The sequence below is a fragment of the Argopecten irradians genome, chromosome 9, assembly GCF_041381155.1.
Source record: "Argopecten irradians isolate NY chromosome 9, Ai_NY, whole genome shotgun sequence".
NCBI classification, from domain to species: Eukaryota; Metazoa; Mollusca; class Bivalvia; order Pectinida; family Pectinidae; genus Argopecten; species Argopecten irradians.
The window spans coordinates 13,108,410-13,129,772 of NC_091142.1; the positions used below are offsets into that span (position 1 = coordinate 13,108,410).

The 21,363-nt window shown below is 33.8% G+C and overlaps 1 protein-coding gene across 1 annotated transcript; it reads left to right on the forward strand.

The window, feature by feature from the left end:
• The first annotated feature begins 3,298 nt into the window (after positions 1 to 3,298).
• LOC138331520 (pre-mRNA-processing factor 19-like) lies at positions 3,299 to 20,291 on the forward strand. The gene is made up of 17 exons (XM_069279202.1): positions 3,299 to 3,336; positions 4,217 to 4,366; positions 6,385 to 6,461; positions 6,825 to 6,882; positions 7,371 to 7,454; positions 7,709 to 7,776; positions 7,986 to 8,066; positions 8,505 to 8,546; positions 12,348 to 12,422; positions 12,737 to 12,812; positions 13,509 to 13,618; positions 14,415 to 14,570; positions 14,981 to 15,050; positions 15,953 to 16,108; positions 16,918 to 17,018; positions 17,503 to 17,564; positions 18,003 to 20,291. Exons 1-17 carry the CDS (start codon positions 3,318 to 3,320, stop codon positions 18,145 to 18,147), a joined length of 1,530 nt encoding a protein of 509 aa, XP_069135303.1. The 5' UTR covers positions 3,299 to 3,317; the 3' UTR covers positions 18,148 to 20,291.
• Positions 20,292 to 21,363: the final 1,072 nt, after the last annotated feature.

A 21,363-nucleotide genomic window follows, 5' to 3' on the forward strand; every position in this document is an offset into this window, starting at 1 on the left:
CATACTATTTATAATCCATTAAATATTCACACTATTTCAGATGAGGATATCCAGATTAAAGATAACTACATCGTTTAATAGTTGAATTAGGAAATAATGAAGAGGTAAATGTAGAAGAACTACAGGAGAAAAAAAAGATTTAGAGAAAATTAGACTTACCAAAATTAGAGGAAATATCATGTATAAGGGCTAAGGCAAAATGGGTAGGGGAGGGTGAAAACCATGAAGTTATTTTTTAAATCTTGAGAATAGGATCTTTGTCTCTAAAATTATCCCTGTGATAGAGACAGATAATGGTGAAGTAATTCGAAATAAGAAAGATAAACTTGGAGAAATAAGTCAGTACTTACTACTATAAACAGTTACATTCTAGTGACTGCAATATTGAAGATATAATATTGAAGATATTGCAGTCACTAAAAGGACGGTTGCTATTGTTTAACGCTCCGAGTGAGCGAGGGTATTTTTCACTTCTAAACCATTATAATTGTACAAGTTTTATGATATTTGTTGTTGAATAGGATACTAGAACCATTTCCTAGTCCCACGCAAAACAAGTAGAGATCTAGAACGTGAATCTTGACCAGATGTAAACAAATCGACGTCGCGGACAACGGATTGCGGAAGAGTAATCGAACGTCAAATACAAGGGGAGCAAAGGAAAAATCTGGGGGATCTTTCACTGCTCAATGGACAGAAGAGCCATGGACCTGTTCAGTTTGCAACAAACTGTATACAGATGAGGATTCTAAACTATTATAGTCCAGTAAAAATACGAAAAATAGAGGCCTAACCTCCAAATAATTGCAACAGAATTTGTTTTATGCTTTTTGGGTTGGAGGGTGTTAGTATTTTACCATGAAAAAAGTCGCCAAAAATCAGAAGTTCGGAAAGTCGTTTTTTCAAAACCCGAAAAATATGAAAATATAAAGAAATCACACTTTTGACCACTTTTAAAGTACAAGAGAGAGACATTAGTTACCAATTTGAGGAAATTAACTGCACGTCAGAAGCAATTGAAAAATTGCTATATAATTTAAATGAAAATAAATCCCAAGGACCGGATATGATGCATCCTAAAACCCACAAGGAAGTACGCAAGCAAGTAAGTAACCCTCTAGCAGAATATTTTAACAGATCACTCCAGGAAGGCAAACTACCAGAAGATTGGAAAGAGGCGAATATAACAGCAATTTTCAAAAAGGACTCAAAATCTGAGGCAGGAAACTACAGACCAGTCAGTCTTACAAGTATTATTGGGAAAACACTGGAAAAAATAGTAAGAAATAGCATTGTAAACCACATGGACAAAAATAATCTTTTGAGTAATAAACAATTTGGTTTTATAAATGGGAGATCTACGCAACTTCAACTACTAATGGTTTTGGAAGAATGGACAAAAATAATTGATTACGGTGGTCAACTGCATGTAATTACACGGACTTCATGAAAGCGTTTGATAAAGTTCCACACCGTCGTCTAATCAAGAAACTTAAAGGATATGGAGTGAGTGATAGGATTACTAACTGGATAACAAATTTTCTTAGCAATAGATGCCAAAAAGTCATTGTAAATGGAGAAAAACGTCAAAGATATATCCTGTATTAAGCGGCATACCCCAGGGAAGCGTCCTTGGACCAATTTTATTTGTACTCTACATTAATGATTTACCGGAAAATACAGAATCCCAGTCGCCACAAATTTTTAATTTTCTGGAAACAGTTAGGAACCTTTGTTGTTAGATCAATGAATTATGGTTTTGAAAATGGAAATTTATCTTCAACACAAAGACTAGGAATCAGTACCTGCTTGCCAAAGGGAGATAAGCCAAGACAATTTTTGAAAAACTGGAGACCCATCTGTCTTCTTAACATTGTATTATAAAATTGCTTCATGTTCAACCGCATACAGACTAAAATCAGTACTAGATAAATTAATAAATTCAGGTCAGACATGTTTTATTTCTGGCAGATCCATTAGGGAAAATTCTAGATTTGTATATGACGTCATGCATTATGCTGAGGAACATTTCATACTAGGCATGTTTTTAATTTTCATAATAATGCAATATCTGCTATAAATCAAGGCGGTAATCTATCCCCATTTTTCGATCTCAATAGAGGCTGTAGACAAGGAGATTCCATAGCCCCATATTCATTTTGTGTGTAGAGGTTTTGGCTATTAGATTAAGAAATAATGTAGATATTTGTGGTATAAATTTAAATAACTGTCTCTTGTTAGTTTCACAATATGCAGATGATACTACCCTCATCTCGGATGGTACAAGAAAATCTTTGAAGGGCTTCATAGATGAACTCACTAGGTTTGCCAAAATATCAGGTCTAAAACGAATGTCAATAAAACTCGGATAATATGGATAGGGGACAAGAAATATAGTGAAAATATTTACATTCCTGCTTTAAATTTGCAATGGGGAAATAACTCTTTTTTTACTTCTTGGAATACAGTTTCATGTAGATTTACACCAAATACCTAAATTAAATTATTACAAAAACTTGTAAAGCTCAAGGCAATTATTAAGATATGGAATAGACGAATTTTAACACCAATAGGAAAAATAAACATAATAAAGTCACTACTCATATCAGAGTTTAACCAACTTTTTATATCCTTGCCAAATTCAAATGATGATTTTATCAAAAAATAAATAAATTTTGAATTGTATAATTATCTATGGAACAGCTAAACAGACAAAATAGAGAGAAATATTAATAATAACTAGAAACTATTCAGATGGAGGACTAAAAATGATAAACATAAAATCATTCATTGATGCATTGAAACTTACTTGGATCCGTAGACTGAAAGCAACTGAAAGCAAGTGGCAAATATTGGGCAATCCAGATTCGCCACAATATAGAAAAATAGTCTTTTAAAAGACATTTTTTGAAATAGAGTATTGAATTTTCATTATTAAAGGTTTGAACATTACGTTTTAGGAAACGACTACACAAACCTACGTTTATTTTTGAGTCCATCTGATTTTAACAACAAATAAATAAATAAATTGAAGAAAAAACCCTCATACAAACATAATTTTCGAGATTTATGCTGCGGCCTACATTGTTTTGTTTTTGTTTGTTTTTTGCTTTGATAAAGTTGAGTGATAACTGAAAATTGTATTAGTCTAACACAATTTTAATTAGAATAACGTATTCGTTAAAATACACACAATGTTTGCCGGAAACGGTGTACGATATTTACTGTACGGTATCAAGTTTGGTCCGGATTTGTTATCATCATGATTCGTTTCTATTTTTATCTTCTATATTTTAAAGTCACGTGACACAAGCAACATGGCGCTGTGCTGTGCGAGTAAGAATAATATATTTTTCTTTAGATCCTTGTAATGCTTCGGTGTGCCTTTTATCTTAAGCACTGAATGCATGGGGTATATTGATATGTTCATTCTCTTTTGTTTGTACTGTCGAACAATAATGTATTCTTCTTAAAAAGGTCATGGCGTGAACACATGGCACCGGCTTTTCGGATGTCCAACGTTGTTCTATTTTGAAACAATGTCACCCGCGCATTTGTTTTACCTAGACCGTGTTATAGTAATAGAAAGATCATCCCCCTAACTCTTCGTTAATGTCACGCATAATTGTTTAGTTAGTAGCTTCTAGTATTAATTTAATCTGATACGATTTTTAGAATACCACCGGATTGAACCGAGGAAATTTATATGGTTGGGGGGGGGGGGGGGGTGCTAGTTTATTTAATAACTGGCTCTGGCTTCTTCTTTGACCTTATGATTATAAATGATTAACTATACACTGTAGTCTATGGAGAGCACCTAAATTGTCATTTTATGACAAAGTGAGATAATATAATTCGGTAGTTCAGACACAAAAAACAGTCTTCAATCAGTTATACATGAAAATTATGATGTCCTTTTTCGATACAAATTTTCAAAACAACTTTATCCATTTTTGTTTTAAAAAATTCTGCATTTGCTTAATAAATTTATCCCTCAAATACAGGACTGTTACTCAAATGCAGGACTATCCTGCATATTCATTATACCATCACAAAAATCACGTCAAATGATGACGTCATAATCACCGGATAGTGAGACTAATCGACGGTAAATTGTTCTTTACCCATCTTGTTTTTGAATCTCGAAAAAACTCCCGTATTGCCAGCTGAGAAAATTAGTTTCACCATTTTTCAATAAAAACCATTTCATTCACAGTCAGTAATGAAGTCCCAGAGCAGCCAGTCATTTCATCAGCCTCCGGTCACATTTATGAAAAGAGGCTGATAGAAAAATATATTAAAGAAAATGGAACAGATCCTATGAATGGCGAAAAACTATCAACAGACATGCTGATGGAGGTCAAAGGTGAGATAACTGTTGATGTGTTAACTGTTTTACATTAATATTGTAGAAAATTGATTGTAATTAGATTCTGAGAATTCTTATAGGAGATTTCAGAAAAGATGGCGATGACGTCACACAAAGGTACATCCGGGCGCTCAAAGGTACAACTCTGTATATCTGTACACATTAACATGGTGGGAACACAGCCGCTTCGATGTTTGTTTACATTTTATTGTAATAAATAGTACGACCATCCGAGAATTGTTGCTTTATCTTAATTTCAAAAGGTGTAAATAAAAATATGTAACAATAATATATAGATATAAACATATGGTATTCACATATTTTACGATGCTTATACTCCATTTTCGACCGCCACGAGGAAAAACACGGTCGCAATTATGTGTAAACATTGACAGAATATTGCAAATATCAGCTTGAAATTACAAATTAAATTCCAAGTTCCGCAAATATAGTACTGAAATTTTAATAAGCGATTACTGTTTTCTTAGTCTTACTTTGTAAAACACCTTAAGATGTGTGATTATCACCAAATCAAAGTATGCTTTCGTAGATCACCCAAAGCGCACGGCAGCCATTACGTACAGTACTGCCGAGATCTCGAATTTTGCCCTTTTTTAGAGTCACAAAATTACGTATTCTAGATAATTTATTCGTCAGAAATTTTGGATTTTAGCTCATGACATACAAATGAGTCAGTTTATAGTTACTTTTTATCGTATTTTTAAACAAAACTTTTAGCATTTTAGGATTTTCGAAGCCGTGCGCAATATGTGTCCTGGTCGGCATTTAGAGTATTACGATCTGTATTCATAAATCTAAATGTAGTCTATCTAACATGCATTCAAATTATATTAAAGTAATATCACTTCAATTTGAGACTTCACTAGCAGCCCATGGAATAAAAGCGACTGACATTAAAAAATAAACTCTACAGCATTAAAACTGAACGATTTCACCATTTTAATTTTCGAGATATCGGAAGCCATACGTTTACGTAAACATGTACATTGCGTAGATCTGCATATAAGTGTAACACAGTGGTTTATAGCATTCCTTTAAAGCAAGATATACATGGAAAAGAACGAAATATATATCTTTTACAAGTACTTATTGAGATATGTGTTGGTAATTACGTATTTATATTATTAAATTCCCAACTATGGGCTGTGGCCTGAGGTGATCTACCAGCGAAGGCTCCATGCACGAGCGGCCGTGGTCTGGCAATGTGGTTCACATTTCGTTATATTTAATAGTATTGTGAACAAGTTTTTCATGTATAACAGAAACGTTACACAATAAAATCAATTATCTATTCATAACTTTTTCACAACAAGGATTTCTACCTGTGAAGAAAAAACGGGTACTGTGACGGCCCGACACCGCTTGGCAAGCTGGCTTACTCTATCTACACAAATATATTCAGCAATAAACAATTGTAAATACAAAAATATAAATGTCTGTAACCTCTGAAACAATTTTAAAATCGGAATTTGCAAGTATGAATGTGTATACTTTTGTCAAAGTATCGATTGTGTAGCAGCGATGTACGTATCTGTTATTGTTTTTATTAGTCGCCATACTGTGTTTGTACCTTTGAGGACCCGGATGTAAACTTTCTGTGACGTCACGCCATCTTGTAATTAGATTCTGAGAATTCTTAAGCAGACATCGCGAAAGTTGAAAAAAATTGCCAGACATTAGGACTGGTAAGTAGTGTGAGTAATCTCGGCCGAACAAGACTTTGGCGGACCGCACATTAATGTGAATTTTTGAAGTAAACAAAACTACCTGCTTTTATAGTATCCAGGCAGCTGTTTTCATGATTATCTTTTATATGCAATTTACGCTTTTGCCAGGTTCAGCACCTGCGTAATACTTCAGAGATGCCATTTCTACCAACTTAGGTACTCAATAGTTGCCAGGCGGTTGGTCCGGACCGGATGTCAAAATAGGCGGTCTGAGTCAGATTTTGACATTTTTTCTGTTAAAAATCATTGTTGTTGTTTTTCCTTCAGCTTCTCCACTTGTGAAGCCTAGACCTGCATCAGCAACAAGTATTCCTGCAATTTTAAAATCTCTGCAAGATGAATGGGTAATTTAGATAATTTCAATTTATTATGTTAGAATCTGTCTCAATTGGTATGATTAATTATGAGTTAGTAAGATTATTGACAAATGATACTTATCTTTCTTTTTTTGCAGAATCAATAAGATAACCGATTCATTTTCCATTATGTATATTATATTGATATTTACATCATGCTATTAGTATTTCTTTTATTTAGTGAAATAAAAGGGGTTTGTAAATTTGATAATATTTCTAAATTTTCTGGATTTTGTATTGTAAATTTGATAATATTTCTAAATGTTCTGGATTTAATTGTGTATTGTAAATTTGATAATATTTCAAAGTGTTCTGGATTTTGTATTGTATGTAATGATATTTTGTTTTCAGGATGCTGTCATGTTACACAGTTTTACTCTGAGACAGCAGCTTCAGACAGCCAGACAGGGTAACTCACTTCACATTTACTTTTACTTAGTAGGTTACAAAAGTGAACCAAGAAAACAAATTATTAATATAATATCTTTATTTAAATTTGTTATATGAATTGTAGAACCAGCTAACACTATTTAGCAACAGAGGTCACAATGACCATATGTGGACAGCCTTTAAGTGGTCTGATATTCTTCCACCTCTAGACTGTGCTGACCTTGTGATTATATTGTTTCAGTTTCTTCTGGGTCAGTTAGCAGGTACTGACCAGATGTTGTTTGTTTTTCACATGATCATTCAATTCCCCCTACCTCCAAAATCTTAAATATTTTCTTTAATTACCTTCACTGTAAAAAGGAATTTAAATAAAAAAAATTCATAATAATAAATAAAAAAAATGTATCATGCGGATTGAAATATGTGATTCTGTGTTTTTCATCCTAGTTTTTCATATAGATTGATTGATTTCACATGCCTTTAAATCACATCTTTTGTCTCGTATAGAATTGTCTCACGCCTTGTATCAGCACGATGCTGCCTGTCGTGTTATTGCCCGTCTCACAAAGGAAGTCTCGGCTGCCAGAGAAGGTAGGGAACAATATAGAATAATGTCATAGTTTGATAATTATAAAAAATGATCATTAATTATGATTAAGGAATGAGTTGATAATTATGATTAAAGTGAGAAAATGGAGCTTGCATTGATATCTATATCTTCTACTACTTTCAGTATGATAAAAGATAAGTTTTGGGAGTTTGAAAAATAAAAAAAATACAATAGATTTGATATAAAAAGTTTGATTGCAATTACTAATTGTTTCTTTTTTTTCTGCTTCGTTTAGCTTTGGCCACTCTCAAGCCCCAGGCGGGTGTGGCTGCCCCTGGCTACACTGCACCCCCACAGCAACCGGTGAGTGAGAGTCTGAATAATAAAACCTAATTTTAGATTTTTGTACCTACCATAAAATAAGGAGTGTTCCAGTTGCTCCTTGCATCTGATTCTGTTCTGTTGTATTGCGTCCCAGCAGTGTTGGTTTTTCTGTCATGCAGCCATTTCATGTTAAGGTTTGATTACAAAACAGTAGGATATTAATCATATTGATTTGTTTTTAATTCCAGGCCTATGGAGCAGAAGCCAATCCGGAAGCCGCCCAACAACCTATGGAGGAGGCCGGCATGAGTGATGAAGTGCTACAGAAGGTATGAATAGCACTTTTAGAATAATAACTATTTAACTGCATTTATCGCACTGTACCGATGGGTATGTCATATCATGATTGAAAAGTGTGCTTTTTGTCATATATTCAAACAGATATTATCTAGAGGAGTGACAGAAACTAAAGCTGGATCAGTTCATAATATTATCACAGATTTGCTAATTTTCAGTGATTAAGTGACATTTTCTTGATGAAGGTTACTGTTATAACTATATTTTCTAAATTATGCAGGCGAAAACACTGTCCGGTATATATTTTTAGACTGTTATATATTCAAAAGTAAAATGTTTTCTTGATAATATTTCTGAAAAAATAATAATATGCTTGTATTCTTAGTTGTAAAAGTCATGAATTTAATTGTAAAAGTTATGGATTTTATAATGAGGATGTTGTATATATGCTCTATAATTAACTTTCACAGCTCCAAGACAAAGCTACCCTTCTTACAGCAGAACGTAAAAAGGTAAGTCATTTGAAGTACTTAAATACTGTCTCTGACAACATATAATAGATATGTGTTGATCTTAACAATATTTTGTCAATTTATACTGTGCATGGTCTTAATGTGGAAGATAAGATATCACTAATATACGGTTCATGTTGTTTGAAATTATCAAAGTTCTTTAGAAGCAATTGTGGGTCAGTGGAATCTATGACAGAAAGTCTTGTTCATTTTGTTAATTCTCTGAAGTGATCTTTATATGACTGTGTTGTCCATTTTGGTAATTCTCTGAAGTGATCTTTATATGACTGTGTTGTCCATTTTGGTAATTCTCTGAAGTGATCTTTATGTGACTGTGTTGTCCATTTTGGTAATTCTCTGAAGTGATCTTTATGTGACTGTGTTGTCCATTTTGGTATTCTCTGAAGTGATCTTTATATGACTGTTGTCCATTTTGGTAATTCTCTGAAGTGATCACTGTTTGTCCATTTTGGTAATTCTCTGAAGTGATCTTTATGTGACTGTGTTGTCCATTTTGGTAATTCTCTGAAGTGATCTTTATGTGACTGTGTTGTCCATTTTGGTAATTCTCTGAAGTGATCTTTATGTGACTGTGTTGTCCATTTTGGTAATTCTCTGAAGTGATCTTTATGTGACTGTGTTGTCCATTTTGGTAATTCTCTGAAGTGATCTTTATGTGACTGTGTTGTCCATTTTGGTAATTCTCTGAAGTGATCTTTATGTGACTGTGTTGTCCATTTTGGTAATTCTCTGAAGTGATCTTTATGTGACTGTGTTGTCCATTTTGGTAATTCTCTGAAGTGATCTTTATGTGACTGTGTTGTCCATTTTGGTAATTCTCTGAAGTGATCTTTATGTGACTGTGTTGTCCATTTTGGTAATTCTCTGAAGTGATCTTTATGTGACTGTGTTGTCCATTTTGGTAATTCTCTGAAGTGATCTTTATACATGACTGTGTTGTCCATTTTGGTAATTCTCTGAAGTGATCTTTATATGACTGTGTTGTCCATTTTGGTAATTCTCTGAAGTGATCTTTATGTGACTGTGTTGTCCATTTTGGTAATTCTCTGAAGTGATCTTTATGTGACTGTGTTGTCCATTTTGGTAATTCTCTGAAGTGATCTTTATATGACTGTGTTGTCCATTTTGGTAATTCTCTGAAGTGATCTTTATGTGACTGTGTTGTTCATTTGGGTAATTCTCTGAAGTGATCTTTATATGACTGTGTTGTCCATTTTGGTAATTCTCTGAAGTGATCTTTAGTGACTGTGTTGTCCATTTTGGTAATTCTCTGAAGTGATCTTTATATGACTGTGTTGTCCATTTTGGTAATTCTCTGAAGTGATCTTTATATGACTGTGTTGTCCATTTTGGTAATTCTCTGAAGTGATCTTTATGTGACTGTGTTGTCCATTTTGGTAATTCTCTGAAGTGATCTTTATGTGACTGTGTTGTCCATTTTGGTAATTCTCTGAAGTGATCTTTATGTGACTGTGTTGTCCATTTTGGTAATTCTCTGAAGTGATCTTTATATGACTGTGTTGTCCATTTTGGTAATTCTCTGAAGTGATCTTTATGTGACTGTGTTGTCCATTTTGGTAATTCTCTGAAGTGATCTTTATATGACTGTGTTGTCCATTTTGGTAATTCTCTGAAGTGATCTTTATGTGACTGTGTTGTCCATATTTTATGAATTCTCTGAAGTGATCTTTATAGTGACTGTGTTGTCCATTTTGGTAATTCTCTGAAGTGATCTTTATATGACTGTGTTGTCCATTTTGGTAATTCTCTGAAGTGATCTTTATGTGACTGTGTTGTCCATTTTGGTAATTCTCTGAAGTGATCTTTATATGACTGTGTTGTCCATTTTGGTAATTCTCTGAAGTGATCTTTATATGACTGTGTTGTCCATTTTGGTAATTCTCTGAAGTGATCTTTATGTGACTGTGTTGTCCATTTTGGTAATTCTCTGAAGTGATCTTTATATGACTGTGTTGTCCATTTTGGTAATTCTCTGAAGTGATCTTTATGTGACTGTGTTGTCCATTTTGGTAATTCTCTGAAGTGATCTTTATTGACTGTGTTGTCCATTTTGGTAATTCTCTGAAGTGATCTTTATATGACTGTGTTGTCCATTTTGGTAATTCTCTGAAGTGATCTTTGATCCATTTTAATGTGACTGTGTTGTCCATTTTGGTAATTCTCTGAAGTGATCTTTATATGACTGTGTTGTCCATTTTGGTAATTCTCTGAAGTGATCTTTATGTGACTGTGTTGTCCATTTTGGTAATTCTCTGAAGTGATCTTTATTGACTGTGTTGTCCATTTTGGTAATTCTCTGAAGTGATCTTTATGTGACTGTGTTGTCCATTTTGGTAATTCTCTGAAGTGATCTTTATGTGACTGTGTTGTCCATTTTGGTAATTCTCTGAAGTGATCTTTATGTGACTGTGTTGTCCATTTTGGTAATTCTCTGAAGTGATCTTTATATGACTGTGTTGTCCATTTTGGTAATTCTCTGAAGTGATCTTTATGTGACTGTGTTGTCCATTTTGGTAATTCTCTGAAGTGATCTTTATGTGACTGTGTTGTCCATTTTGGTAATTCTCTGAAGTGATCTTTATATGACTGTGTTGTCCATTTTGGTAATTCTCTGAAGTGATCTTTATGTGACTGTGTTGTCCATTTTGGTAATTCTCTGAAGTGATCTTTATGTGACTGTGTTGTCCATTTTGGTAATTCTCTGAAGTGATCTTTATATGACTGTGTTGTCCATTTTGGTAATTCTCTGAAGTGATCTTTATGTGACTGTGTTGTCCATTTTGGTAATTCTCTCTGAAGTGATCTTTATGACTGTGTTGTCCATTTTGGTAATTCTCTGAAGTGATCTTTATGTGACTGTGTTGTCCATTTTGGTAATTCTCTGAAGTGATCTTTATATGACTGTGTTGTCCATTTTGGTAATTCTCTGAAGTGATCTTTATGTGACTGTGTTGTCCATTTTGGTAATTCTCTGAAGTGATCTTTATGTGACTGTGTTGTCCATTTTGGTAATTCTCTGAAGTGATCTTTATGTGACTGTGTTGTCCATTTTGGTAATTCTCTGAAGTGATCTTTATATGACTGTGTTGTCCATTTTGGTAATTCTCTGAAGTGAATCTTTATATGACTGTGATGCCAATTTTGGTAATTCTCTGAAGTGATCTTTATATGACTGTGTTGTCCATTTTGGTAATTCTCTGAAGTGATCCTTATATAACTGTGTTGTCCATTTTGGTAATTCTCTGAAGTGATCTTTATGTGACTGTGTTGTCCATTTTGGTAATTCTCTGAAGTGATCTTTATATGACTGTGTTGTCCATTTTGGTAATTCTCTGAAGTGATCTTTATGTGACTGTGTTGTCCATTTTGGTAATTCTCTGAAGTGATCTTTATGTGACTGTGTTGTCCATTTTGGTAATTCTCTGAAGTGATCTTTATATGACTGTGTTTGTTCTATAAAGTATTTGTTGTGTTCCATAATTTGAATTCTTCTTTTAGCTGCAGAGAAAAATAGCTTATAGTCATTAAGCTAAAAACAATAGTATGTGGGGTGTCAATATCGGGCAGTACCTGATACTTTTTGTCGGTTAAACCTGGCTGTGGTACCGCATGATTTGGACTAAATTACATTGGATAGCATAATGATAGTATAAAAAAGTACCCCCTGAAATTGCAATTGTACTGCCTCTCCTGAAAGATAATGAAACGTCTGATTTGTTGATGTGTATTAATTAAAACTATTCTCCTGTCCAATTGTAGAGAGGCAAGACTGTTCCAGAAGGCCTGGCCATTGTTGAAGACATTAAGACATATAGACAGTTGGCTTCTCACACAGTAAGTTCAAAACAGTCCCTTTGTACTATTTTTAAATTTTAACAACTCATGTGAGACTTTTGTGAAGAAAACAAATCTTCAAATCAAGCAAAAGAATATCATCTTTTTCTATACTCTGTATGTGATGTGTTGCCTAGCCTAGATACTACAGATGCATATTTTTTTCTCCATCACAACATAACTAGCTTTCTCAGATAAATAGTCTGAACTGTTTTATGATAAAATTTATATGAAATAACATATGATATGATAAAACTGTAAAGGGTTTCATAGATGTAAGTAAAATTCTACTTGTTGTATCTTTTTTTCTTCAGGGATTACATAGTGCTAGTGTTCCTGGAATTCTTTCTCTTGATGTTTGTCTAAAGGATACTTCTAAAATTGTTACCGGTAAGTCAGCCGTAAAGAAGTGTTAGCTGAACTCATTTTGTAATGAACTTAGACAAATAAATACCAGATTCTTCCATGCAGCGTTTTCTATCAGTGAGCAGAACTTATTCATAAAATAATTTATTGTCAGAATGATACAATGCAGTTTTCTGATAAATTATGTCTATCAACTCACACAAATAGATGAATATAGATTTAATGCCTTTAGGTTAGTCTGCAATACAAATGCATAGAATACAGTATTGTGACTTGTACTTGACCAGATGTAGCAAAATTTTACTTTACGAGATGTAGCGGAATGGGACTAATTCATGTACCATGTGATACCAGATAACGTTTGTGCAAGATTAGTATCTCCAGTGGTAATGGAACATTATGGAACAATACTCTTTGTAATCTTCCCACTGAAATGGCGTTAGTGCAGGATATCATCTTTTGACGTCATTCCATCACCAATAGAAATTATAATCCTTCACAAATGTTATGTGGTATCCCATGGTACTTAAATGTTCCCATTCGACTGGGATGATCATCGGTGATTAGGTAGCTCAGTCGGTATAGCTAGCGTTCAGAGGTACTGGGTTCGAGCCCCAGTCTTTCTGCTACAGAACTTTCTCCTCTACTGTTACTCAGATATCTGACTGTAATGAAAACAATGATGTCTCACTATATTGAATTAATGGTTTGTGCTTATAGGTGGAAATGACAAAAATGCTGTGGTATTCAATAAGGACACAGAACAGGTCATGGCCATTCTCAAAGGTCACACCAAGAAAGTCACAAGTGTCATATATCATCCAGAGGAGGTAAGCTAGCCAACAAAATCATAGCTCTATCACAAGGAGACACGATGCAAACATACTACAGCCTCTCAAAACACACAAGCATTCATGAAATACATAAAAATGCATATGGGGGAGGCCATCCTTTATAGAGCTTAGCTTTTAATGGGCTGTTGAGTCAAACCAACCAACGGAAGAGGCAGAAGAAACCAGAGATAATTTGTTATCGTATCACAAATTGAAGCCATCTTAGATCTAAATCAAAGGATTGTTGCATTGTGGATTAAGTGATGAAAACATATGTTACAAAGCATTCATAAATATGATATAAGATGTAACATGGTATTTTACTTTATAGCAAGTTAATTAGTTTTCTAGTCAATATGACTATCTTCTATATGCGAGTTGCATCATCAATGTTGAAATATGTTTTGCTCTCTGTATTAGGATTTAAATGAGAAAAACATTGTTTACTCTGTGTAACTCCGATTTGATTTTATGAGGCAGTGTTCACTGTCTGAACTTCATCATGTATAAGTTTGTATTTGTATCATGATAGTTGAGAAAGGTTTTTTTCTGTGTGTTGTAATGTTATTTATTTAATTTTTTGCTTTGTGTACAGGAGTTGGTATTCACTGCCTCGCCAGATTGTACCATTCGTGTGTGGGGTAAACACACAGCACATTTGTAATGTTATATTTTTTCTTTGCTTTGCGTACAGGAGTTGGTATTCACTGCCTCGCCAGATTGTACCATTCGTGTGTGGGGTGTACAGACAGCACATTTGTAATGTTATTTTTTTACTTTGCTTTGTGTACAGGAGTTGGTATTCACTGCCTCGCCAGATTGTACCATTCGTGTGTGGGGTGTACAGACAGCACAGTGTGCCCAGGTGATCCGTGCCCACGAGGCCCCTGTCACCGGCATCAGTCTCCACGCTACTGGTGACTACCTTCTCAGCTCATCTACAGACATGGTATGTATAGGTAGACACTTTATGAAGTCATTTAGAACTCTGAAAATTTGGAAATCATATTAACCTTTATGGAAATATCTGATGGCTCATATGCTCGAATCATTATGGCAAACACTTTTCTTCACTTGTCTTCTTAAAAGTTGAAGTCTCTTATCTGCAGATAATTAAACTTTGGTCGGAAATATCTTTTAAAAAAAGTTTGAGGGAAAATGTCTAGCATTGGTACAATTTCATTGTAAACTCAGGTGACCTCCTCAGATTTTCAGTATTTATTTGTTTTGATGAAATATACATTATATAATTGTTTAAAATGAGTAAAAGTCTTTGTACTAAGTTGAGTTTATTTCAAAGTGTACATTACCCAGACACAAAAGATCCATATGTACATTTGTAAAATGTTTGTGTTTCAGCATTGGGCATTTTCAGATCTGCGTGCTGGCCGAGTTCTCACTAAAGTCAATGATCCTGCATCTCAACATGGTAATTTTGAGACCATCAGTTCTATTTTGTTATGTTACTGAATACATACTTATTGAGATGCATCATGTACAAATTCCATCCAAAGAGAGAAAATATTTGAAATCAAAATGTCTGCAATCATGAAAAAACATAGGATAGAAGTAGTAGACCTCCCAAATGAAAAGTTTCTTGCTCTCTGGACTAGATGAGAAATCCATTACTTGATTGTTTTTGTCTATCGTCAATTTCAGTTAAAGGTCAAGGTAAAAGTTTTCTTGAAACCAGTTGTCAGCACTGACTTGGTTTCATTGTGTTAAGAATTGATTTTTTAGCGGATTCTCACAAAAGTTTGCAAACAAAATTTATTTCACACTCGTATGAAGTTTAAAAAATAGTTACATCAATGCTTTATAATTAATTTTGTAGACTACTTGATGACATAAAGTACATTTAAACGTACAATTTTTTTAATTTTCCAATGGATTATTTTTTCTAAATCAATACATAACGTCGACATCTCTATTGTGACGTCATGATTACGTCGGATTTTCGCGCCATTGGATTTTTTCTTCATAGTATATGAAGAAAAAGAATCTGCCAATCATATTTGGATTTAGTATGAAAACAAATAAAAATTAATTATTCAAGGATATTAAAAAAGCTTGTCACGAAAGTGCAGATATTCGTTATTTAGGTTTATTGTAGTTTATATTACACTTCTTTGAACTCGTGTGACATTATACGTCCATGCACCTCTTGATCAAAACTTACAGCATGATAAAGTGAATTATAACAGACAAGTATCTAGCATAGTGTATTATAAGTATGGGTATAGAGGTAAATGTTTGCCTGCGTCCATAATTTACTTAAAAATGAAGGTCTGAAATGAGACTATGAACTAAATATCTAAATATTCTTTGTAGCTCTGACATGCGCACAATTTCATCCTGATGGTTTGATCTTTGGTACCGGCACTGAAGACTCTATGATTAAGATCTGGGATCTGAAGGAGAGAGCTAACGTGGCTAACTTCCCAGGTCACCAGGGACCCATCACTAGCATTGCTTTCTCTGAAAATGGTATGTCAAATATTTATTTTATTCGTTGAAAAGAAAAATAGAATTACCTCAGGAACCACATAATCAGAAAACATCAGTTTACCTAGAGCATTAAGGTTATAAGTTATAAATGCATTCATGGAAAATTTCCTACAATATACCATTGGTAATAGCTTGATAGACTTTATGAAATAAATATTAAAGATGCTCCACCGCCGACAGGACACAAATGATATTCATCATTTGAACAATAATTGGCGTTTAATCGTGTATGTATATGTATAATTAACACAAAAAAATAATATAAAATAATTTATTTTGCCTTTTGTGCGTGAGCAATCAGTTCTTCATTCTATATAGGATATAGTGGCATGGAATTTTTTCGGGATGCAATTAATTATTTTTCAAAGTTTTAACTTAAACTAAAATTAGAAGCTCAAACTTTTCAATAGTGGTAAGGGTGTTAAGTAAGTAACTTTTGTAACTGAAGAAAAATACTTAATCGTACTGCTGTTGTTTTTTGATAGTGAAAAAAATGCAAATTTGTCAGCGGTGGAGCATCTTTAAACTTTATTAAATTAGATAATGAAAGTTTACTGTGATACTAGGTTTTTTTTAAAAGGGCCATTTTCACACTTCATATGGTCCCACCATTTAATGAGTGTGTTTATATTGTTTTACCATTTTCTGTTGTGTCTGTCCTGTTCTTCAACTTTGATAAATGGAGGTGGGAACGTTGTGTCTTGCAGACCTTTATACTTCAACGACTTTAAAATTGCCCCAAACTTTATATTTTGTCCCTTTTTAATGGATTATGCATTTCTGTTAAGGTTACTACTTGGCTACATCTGCTGAAGACTCTGTTGTCAAACTTTGGGATTTGAGAAAATTGAAGAACTTCAAGACCCTACAACTTAGCGATAAATATGATGTAAGTATGAAAATTGTATCACTCGGAGACCATCATATTTTTATGGTATTGAAAATGATGAAGATGAAGTTAACAGGTTTTTAGGTTTAAGTCTTAAGTTATTTGAACTTTTGTTTTTTTTCTGATTGACAGAAAGGTTTCTGTTAAGTTTACATCCTTTAATAACTCATTCATTATTTAATAATGAACTGTTCCAGTTTTGTGATAGAAGAGTTCAAATGTGTCTTCAGTGATGATAAGTTAATATTATAGTGCTCTCAGATTTTACTGATTTTCTTACCCTTATTATAATGATCTTAGATCAAAATCATTGATGCTTTAGTGCAAAGGAATAAAGGCTAAATATAAAATGCATTATTACTTTGACTTGTAAGTGAAGGTTTAATGTCAAAGGTGATATGAGATTAGATGTAAGATACTTATCTGGACACTCCAAAATCACAACCCTCTAGATATTAATGCTAATTTTCTGTTTGTTTTTAAGGTGAGATCTCTGTCCTTTGATCAGAGTGGAACCTACCTGGCTGTGGCAGGAACTGATGTCAGGTAAAGTTTTAATCTAGGTTGATAGATTTCCGCACAGCTAAGTTTTTTTTTTCGGAAATCGCTGACAATTAACTAGCAAGATACAAGAAACAATAAAAGTAAAATTTAACTACGATCTGCAATGAAGTGTGTCCAGTTTTTTACAACAAATGACCTTCAGATACTTAACATTTGAAATGTTGAAAATAATTAATTGCGGCCCGAAAAAACTCTGTGGCACTATATCCTATGTGGAATGAAATGCACCAAAAGCGAAATAAATTTTATTATTTTTTTGTGTGTTAATTAGACATATTTATGGACGATTAAAAATCAATTAATTATTGTTTAAATTATGAGTATCGTTCATCCTTTGTCAGCAGTGGAGCATCTATAACAGTAAATATAAGATATACATGGTATATGATATATTCTTAATACCTATGCTGTATTTTTCAGAGTTTACCTGTGTAAACAATGGCAGGATCTAGTAGTGTTTAATGACCACACTGCGACGGCGACCGGTGTTCGATTCGGACACAATGGAACCTTCTTGGCGTCGGCCAGTATGGATCGTTCACTCAAGTTCTTCGGTATACCTTGAAAGGACCATGGGGAACAGCTCGCTGTAAATATCGGAGTCAAGAGCTTGTTGGGGACGGTGTACATAGTGTACTGCGTGTACTGTAGATTCTGTCATGGACAAACCTGGAGGACAAACTGAAGGTGACAGGGACTAGATAATCAAAGCATAGACTTACCATTACTGTATAGTGGTGAAATGTTGTGGATGATTTATTTTTGCTATATTCATGTTTTTTCTGATTATCAGTGAAATATTCAGAAAGATATTCACATACAAAGGAGCAATAGTAGCATATACATTCACGATTTTAATTCCGTGAGATATGTCCCGTATAGGAAACTGCAAAATATTGACCCTGCTGAGAATGTAAAGAACGATATACAAGGTAACATTACAGCATTATTGAAAGAGTGGTTTTGCTATAATCCAAACCTTGTCTATGATAGACCTTTGGCCATGTGTCCCATTGTAATTGTGTAATAATGGTATGACAGGTTTGTTGTTGATGCTGACATTTCTTTATAGAATGTAAGTCTATGCTTTTAAAAAATAAGTCTCATTGTCTGTAATAGTGTTTTTCTGTCCGAGACGGTGCAAAGGAGTTGTCAATATTTTTATAAGGAAATTGGACTAAGTACTATATAATGTCATGTAAATTATGTACAAGAGATGTGAAAAAGCCAAATCTAAATTTTGCATTAGTCTGAATTTCTTATTGCCATTTCTAAATCGTCCTTTAAGACGAAGAAATAATAACTAGTTTTGATTTAATTTTACAACATGGTATATCTTGTTTTAAAACATGTATATGATGTATAGTGATGATATTGTCGGAACTTTTATGTTGTAGCATCTGAGTAACTACTACACCATTTTCATCTCATCTCGTGTCACGTCCATGAATTTACTGCGGTGTTGAAAGTATTAAAACATGACAATAAATAACCTTATAGGGAATTTGACGTAACTGACAATGTCAGCAATCAATGACTTCAAAATATTGGCCGTCTGGTCAAAATATTACAGTACTAAAGGTACATAAATATTGGCCTTTGGTCGGAATTTTACAGTACTAAAGGCTCATAGCTATAGCCATAAAACTGAGCCAGATTTCCTAGGTGTAATATGACATTAATGAGTTTGAAGTAAAATTTTGAAAAATAAAAACCCAACTAATAAACATAGTCTCTACTGTAGTAACTATTTCAAAACTAGATTTATATTGGTTTCAAGTACATGTTGTTTTATAGTCCACATTTCTTTGTTGTGTATCAAATCTAGTTCAGAGACGTTAAATCTCTCTAAAATAAAATTAAAACCCTACAATGTATGTAAAGTGTTAGTGTCAGACATATTTTCTCTGATTCAATTGTGTGTGTAGGCGTGCAATAAATTAATTAGATTTATAAGTGCAGGATTTAATTTTGATAATGGGACTTCATTCAGCATTCTTGATATTCTAGGGGTTATTGTCACTTTCATTACTCATGAACTGTCAAATCAAAACTGAAGGCTCTGTGGGACAATATATGAGACAGGTAGTTTGGTCATTTTGATGCTCATCAAAAGAATCGAAGAATCAAATCACAGTACACTATATGGCTTGAGTTGTTTTCTGTAATTTTCAATGAAAGTGTCAATAGACCTGTGATTCCTTCCTGAAACGTCTGCAGTTTTGCTATGATAAATAAATTGTGTCACTTTACAGTTCAAGTCATGTAGGAAGATATTTTAAAGACTTTGTGATACTATTCATAAGTTACTATTCTTACATTCTCATTTATACCAGGACAATTGTTGGATTCATGAAGACTTTTTATTCAGTAATTTTTTTTCCTGTTCAAAGTCTTTCTAACCTCATTTTTGAACATTTGTTACCTAGTGCACTGTATACATAGTTTTCCGTAAACATTGTTTTGCAGAAGTCCATTTGTTGACTGTAAGTGAACTTTAAAGCTTATTATGAAACCCTGTACGGTTATCTCACCCAAAGTATGTATAGATCATAAATATTAAATCATTTTGATTTGAGGTGAACAAAAAATTCCAACTTTTACATTTAAGTAATCATTTTTGTTGTCATTTTCATGTCATTAATATATACGTACATCTTCAAATATGTCAGCTTCAGAAACCAATAAATTTGTACTCTATGAACTAAATCTTTTTCATTTTTGTCTCGTTTGATGATAGACAAAGAAAGTGAGATTAATGTGTTGCTTTTTTTTGAGGCAGAAGCAGTAGCATAGGCAGTTTTTGTTTATTTTAGACACCCGGTAATCGACCGTTGGTTTGAAATGATACTTTTCAAGTTACTCTTTTGTCAATACAGACCATGAGGGCTTTACAAGACTCGATGAAAAAAATCAATGTTTTAATTAATGGGCGATGGATCGTCCAACCCCCGGAGTTGTGCAAATTGCCACTCAATATGTTATGGGCATCAATATGCGATGGTGTCTTGCTGGATGGTCCTTAAGGTGTTTTGAAATTCAGGTTCTTGAAATAGGATGGTTCTGTATTTGCATCTTACAGAGTTATCTGTCCTTGCAGGTAGGTATTAATTGTGACTGATGTGTTTGCGAGCGTTACGTCATATTTTTCAGGATAATTTCACGAGAATTAGATGGTTATTATTGCATTCAGGTTCTTGAAGAATATAACAAGTAGATTTCTGTCTTTTCACATGTCAGGCTCTTGGGGGGGGGGGGGGGGAAATAAGTTATCGAGAAACACATTCTTGGGGGACATAAGGGGCTCATTCTCGATACTCTAGGGTTACGATCACTTACGATCTCAACACCCCTGGACTATCTCATAGTAAAACTGATGGCAGCTGAGCGGACAACATTTCACAGGCATGCAAAGATTTCCTTTGAAGACTACAAAGAGAGCAAGGCCCAACATCAAAGCCACACAGTTGACCACAGTACCATTATACAGCTGTTTTAAATTTACATCAAAGGACTGAATTACCTTTACTGTTCTGTTGCCTCCAGTTTTACTATGAGATAGTCCAGGGGTGTAGAGATGGTAAGTGATCGGAACCCCTGGAATATCGAGGATGAAGAGGACTAGGATTGCTGAGACAATCTAATATGACATAAGGTTTTGTATCATCATATGTGCTGGACTAACCCTACTGTTTAAGTCTGATTTTTGGGCAAGGTGTATGACCAAGAGTTAAGACTTTTTGATTTTTTGAGAAGGATTTAAGTACACTTTTTGACAAAA